Source organism: Arachis duranensis, chromosome 7 (assembly GCF_000817695.3).
Source record: "Arachis duranensis cultivar V14167 chromosome 7, aradu.V14167.gnm2.J7QH, whole genome shotgun sequence".
Taxonomy (NCBI): domain Eukaryota; kingdom Viridiplantae; phylum Streptophyta; class Magnoliopsida; order Fabales; family Fabaceae; genus Arachis; species Arachis duranensis.
In genome coordinates this window covers 4,835,464-4,841,213 of record NC_029778.3, presented here as the reverse complement: position 1 = coordinate 4,841,213, position 5,750 = coordinate 4,835,464, and the positions used below count along the sequence as shown (strand labels likewise).

At 34.7% G+C, this 5,750-nt stretch overlaps 1 protein-coding gene across 1 annotated transcript; it reads left to right on the top strand.

The window, feature by feature from the left end:
* Positions 1-2,922: 2,922 nt before the first annotated feature.
* LOC107496609 (pentatricopeptide repeat-containing protein At1g71210, mitochondrial) lies at positions 2,923-5,196 on the top strand. Its single transcript, XM_021127214.2, has one exon. It carries the CDS (start codon positions 2,923-2,925, stop codon positions 5,194-5,196), a length of 2,274 nt encoding a protein of 757 aa, XP_020982873.2.
* Positions 5,197-5,750: the final 554 nt, after the last annotated feature.

The following is a 5,750-nucleotide window of genomic DNA, read 5'->3' as shown; positions in this document are numbered from 1 at the left end:
TAAAAGTCAGAAGTTTTAGCTCTCGATAAATCTAAGGATGACAAAGAGGTATAAACCCGCCGGTTTGATCCGCGTAACTTGTCAAAAAAGACAGGCCGAACTAAAAAATTGAGGCGGTTAAATAGCAAAAACCTGACTAAATCGCACTGCTTAAACCGCTGACTTCTCAGTCGGGCATAATATTTTTTTGACAAGGGGGTATTTTTCTAATTTTTTTGTCAAAATCCAACTTTTCTCAATCTAACTTACAAGAGAATGAAGATGCAAATTGAATGTTTTTTTTTTGTCACAAAATTGGATGTTTTGGATTTTATTTATTTTACTTTGGAGGCAATATTTATAATTATATTTTGGATTATGTTTATTTTGCTTTGGAGACAATATTTATAATTATGTTTTGGATGAAAACTTGGTTTATAATTATGTTTATTAGATATTTATAGACTTTTAATGTTTGTAAATATAAAAATTATAATTTTTTATGTTTTTAGAAATTATAAATTTATTAAAATGATCATAAAATTATATATATTATTTAATAGTTAATAATGAAAAAAGAATTATTCTCCACATGCAAGCATTTTTTCCATACAAGTCTTTACAAGTCATATATATTCACGCACTTCGTATTGTTACTGCACGTTCTTCTTCTTCGTTATTTCTTCTTCATTATGTCATCATCAACACCACCTCTTCCTTCTCCTCCTCTTTCTCTTTTTTTTATTGGAATTTATTCTCTTCCTTTCTTTTTCTCTTTTTCCTCCATCATCAGTTATTTTGTTGAAGATAATGAATAATTCAGGTTCAGATTGTTTATTGTTTCAGGGTTTATTGTTTATTGTCAGTTGAATCAGAACGAAATTGTTTATTGTTTTGAATCCAATCAAGTGGCTGAGGTGTGGTTCAATTCAAAAGAAAAAAAATGTGCATTAGAGAAAATATTTTTCTGTATTTGCAACAAATTTGGGTGTAACATGAAGATATTTTGGTATATTTTTATGCTGATAAGTTCTGTATAATTCAAAATTCTTCTTCTTCCTCCTTCTCATCTTTTGTTATTTTTTCCTTATTTATCTTTTCCTTTTTATTTTACCTTCTCAAATTTCTTCTTGTTTTACTCTCTTAATAAGAATAAAACAAAAAAAAATCAAACAAAGAAGAAGAAAAAAACACATAATGCTGCAAAATTATTTGAAAGATGATGAACTTACATTCATTTAACTAAAATAAAAAAAGAAGAAGAAGAAAAAATGCAGCATTAGAGGAAATATTTTTTTATATTTGCAGCAAATTTGAGTCTAACACCAAGATATTTGGATGTATTTTAAGAATTTTGGGTGTATTTTTATTTTGATAAGTTTTGCATAATTCAAAACTCTTCTTCTGCCTCCTCCTCATCTTCTACTGCTTCTTTTTTTTTTCATCATCATTACTATCTTCTTCTTTTTTCTTATTCATTTTTTTCTTTTTGTTTTACATTCTCAAATTTCTTTTTGTTTTACTCTCTTAACAAAAACAAAAAAAACAAAAAAGAAGAAGAAACACATAATACTACAAAATTATTTGGAAGAGGATGAACTTACATTCATCTAACTAAAAGAAATAAAGAAATAAGGAAAAAAAGAAGAAAAAAATGCAGTATTAGAGGAAATATTTTTCTATATTTGTAGCAAATTTGGGTGTAACACGAAGATATTTGGGTATATTTTTATTCTAATAAGTTATGCATAATTCAAAACTCTTTCTCTTACTCTTCCTCCTTCTCATCTTCTGCGGCTTCTTCTTCTTCTTCATCTTCTTATTTTATATTCTCATAATTTTTCTTAAGAGAAAAAAATCAAACAAAAAAATACATAATGTTGCAAAATAAATAAAAAGAGAAGAAGGAAAAAAATGCAGCAACAACAACAGTAGTAAAAAAATGACGATAAAGATGAAACATATGAAGAAAAAGGAAGAGAAACGCAAAGAAGAAGAAGAAGAAGGAAGAGGAAGAGGAACGCGAAGCGAGTTACAGAAACCATTGAGTAGCGCGTGTGCGCTCGTATAGGTGAGCGTTTTTTTGTTGGATTTGACCTAACTTGTATGGATTGTAAACCAAAATGACTTGTATGTGTAGCACTTACCAAAAAAAAGAAAATTTTACGGGTTTAGCCTGCCAGCCCGCAGTTAAACGGGGCGGGGTGGGATTTTAAGACCGCCTTGCTAAGTGGGGCGGAGCAGGCTTTCGGCGGGACGAGATAAATTTTCCTATTTGCCACCTCTAAATAAACCTGAGTTGAATTACATTTGCCTTTGGAAAAAGAAAAAATAATCAAACTAAAAAATAAAATTTTCAAAAGAACACTAAACGGTAAATGGGGGGCAGGCTTTCGGTGAGGCGGGATGGATTTTTCTGTTTGACACCTCTAAATAAACTTGAGTTAAATCACGTTTGCGTTTAAAAGAAGAAAAAATATTCAAACTAAAAAATAAAACTTAAAAAAAAAACCTAAACAATAAATTTGATACTCCAAACATAAGCCAAACACATGTTTAATATTGAAAACTAAGTTAAATTTGTGTAAAATTAAAACAGTTTTGTTAGGTAAATAATGATTCTTTTAAACAATGTAAATAATAAACTTTAAAATTAATCTAATAAAATAAAAAATACTCTATTTAAAATTATTTCTTAAATCTTAATATTAAGATAATTATTTGCAAATCTAATAAATTAAATATCTAACTATTATTAATTGTACATAAGTAAATTGAATAAAAAAATAATCATTCAATAAAAAATAATTAACATAATCACCTATATATCTATTAAATTTAATATTTAACATATTCATTGTTCATTTTACTTAATATTCTTAAGTCTATACTTTTCAAATTAAAAAAAGAGCGTAGATTGAGCTTGAGGAATGGACATCGACAATGCTACAGCAACTAAAACATGTAACCAAACGCAGATCTCTCTTCTCTTCTTTCCTCATTCACAACAACCACCCTTCTTCCTTTTCTTCTTCTTCATCATCTTCCTCTTCTCATAACTCCCACACCGTCTTAAGAAAAATAAACCAAAACGACGTCGCATCTTCCATCAAGGACTGGTTCAAGACGCTTGACTCACTCATCACCCGAATCTTTCAGATTCTCTCTTCGAAGGACTCCTCCTCCTATAACGACAACGCCGCCGTCGATGCCTCTCTCTCCGCCCTAAAACTCCCCCGTCTCGACGAGTCCTTCGTCCTCACCGTACTCCACCATGGCACCGCCGCCGCACACGTCTACCCCTGTCTCCGCTTCTTCCATTGGGTCGGCCGCCAGCCCGACTTCCACCACACTCGTGGCACCTTCTCCGCCATCTCCCGAATCCTTGCTCGCGCCCCATCAGTGGAAGACCTCGACGAATTCCTCCCATCTTTCCGCCGCCGTGGTCCCGCTTTGTGGGGGAGTAATAGATTTTATCATGCTATTAGGTTGGTTAGGGAGTTTGGGAATTCAGGACTGGTGCCGTTGGATCATACTTATGAGGTTTGTATAATGGACCTTGTGCAGGGTGGCCGGTTGAATGAGGCCTTGGAGTTTTACAGACAGAAGAAAGAAGATGAAGGGTACATTCCTGGTTTGGGGAGTTACAACATGTTGATTTATAGGCTCTTGAGGGAGAACAGACTCATCGAGGTGTATGATTTGTTTACAGAAATGTCTGAGACTGATGTTCCACCGAATACGGCTACCATGAATGCTGTGCTGTGCTTCTTTTGCAAGGTGGGGATGGCGGATGTCGCTCTTGATCTGTTCAAGTCGAGGTCAGAGTTTATGCTGTCACCAAATCATATGGCTTATAAGCACTTGATACTTGCTTTGTGTTGGGACGGAAACGCCAAGGAAGCATTCAGTGTGTTGAAGAGCTCGATCGATCACCATTTTATTCCAGATGCACCGACCTTTACTAGGCTTGCTAATGTTCTGTGTAGAGAGTGCATGATTGATGAGATGAAAGAGTTGCTCCATCTTGCCTTGGAATGGAAAATTATGCCTAATGCTTCCACGTATGACAACTTTATAACGGCACTGTGCCGGGCGGGAAGAGTGGAAGAGAGTTATTTGATACATGGGGAACTTAAAGGTGTGTCTTTTAGCAGGGCCTATGCAAATATGATAAAGGGTTTTAAAGAGTTGAATAGGGGAGATATTGCTGCTCGTCTTCTCGTTGAAATGAAGGAGAAGGGTCATAAAGTGACACCGGCTCTATGTAGAGTTGTTGTTTGTTGTTTACTTCAGATGGACAATTCAAGGTCTCGGTTTTTCAGTTTGTTTGAGATGCTGTCCCATAATGATCGTCAACATTATATTTATGATTGTTTCATTGATGCGGCTGGGCATGCCAAGCAGGCTGAGTTGGCTTGGAAAGTGTTTGAGTTGATGCAGAGGAATGGCATTCAGCCTACTTCATCTTCTCTAATTCTTATGTTGAAAGCTTATTTGGAAAGTGGAAGGACTTATGATGCGCTTAACTTCTTTAATAATGTTTGGTCCCGTGGATTGGCTACTAGAAAGTTATATAATTGCTTGGTTGTTTCTCTCTGCAAAAGCAAGAATCCTGGACCTGCGTATCTGCTCTTACAACAAATGTTAAGAGATGGTTTTCATCCAAGCATTGAATGCTATGAGAATCTTGTACAGGAGCTTTGTTCATCGAAAAGATATCATGAGGCAGTGGATCTTGTTAATGTGTATGAGAAAATGGGACGTCGATTAACCTCTTCTCTCGGTAACATACTTCTTTCTCAATCTATGTCTTCACTGGAAGTTTACAATGCCTGTGTTCGTTTAAGAGGAGTGAAAGAGGAGGGAAAAACTGATTGGTCAATGCTTAGCTTTGTGGTTGGTGCATTTTATGATCATCATAGAGTTAGCCATGTTGAGGACTTGGAGAAACTAACAGCAAAGTGCTTTCCACTTGACATTTACACTTACAATTTGTTGTTGAGAAAAGCATGTAAGAGTGATATGGGGCAGGCTTGTGAGTTGTTTGAAAGGATGCGTCGAAGGGGCTTTGAGCCCAACCGGTGGACTTATACCATCCTGGTTTATGGTTTCAAAAGGCATGGGACGAGAGACGAGGCTGAGAGGTGGTTTCAAGAAAGTAAAAGGATATTATCCAACAGAGAAACCAGAATGCTCATTTTAAGGAACAATTGATCAGTATGCGTTAGATATGCATTGGATTTAGTTTTTTTTTTGCAAGTTTGATGTATTGCATCTTAACCTCATTTGATGGTAATAGTCATTGCCCAAGAAATAAAAAATGAAATGATACAAAGTTGAAGCTTCAGATAGAGGATTGCTGTTCCCTCATTAATCTGCAACATCTTCATTGCATCCTTATTTGAGCATAAGCTATATTGGTTTATCTTCATTTGACAATAATTCTCTCTTCTACTGGCTCTTATTTTTGGTTTGTAGAAGAATTAATCTGTCCTTTTTACCTTGGTTTCTTTAATGATTGTGTCGTTGACTCCCTTCCTTATTTAGAATTTGCACTTGAAGTCATATTTTAGTTCTTACTTCTGGTTGCCATTCATCAAAGCTTTCCTCATATTTCATCAAATGATTAGCCTCAAAATTTTCAAAAACAGGAATCAACTATGTTAATCTCTGGGTGGCCTCTTTTATTCTTTTCATGAACATATTTGCTAGCTCCAAACTAGTAAATTACTATGAGAGCTTAGTATCTATATGTGTAAGGGATTATA

Bases quoted from the DNA above. Each gene is read 5' to 3' on its own strand.
- LOC107496609 (XM_021127214.2), top strand. From the start codon at position 2,923: ATGCTACAGCAACTAAAACATGTAACCAAACGCAGATCTCTCTTCTCT.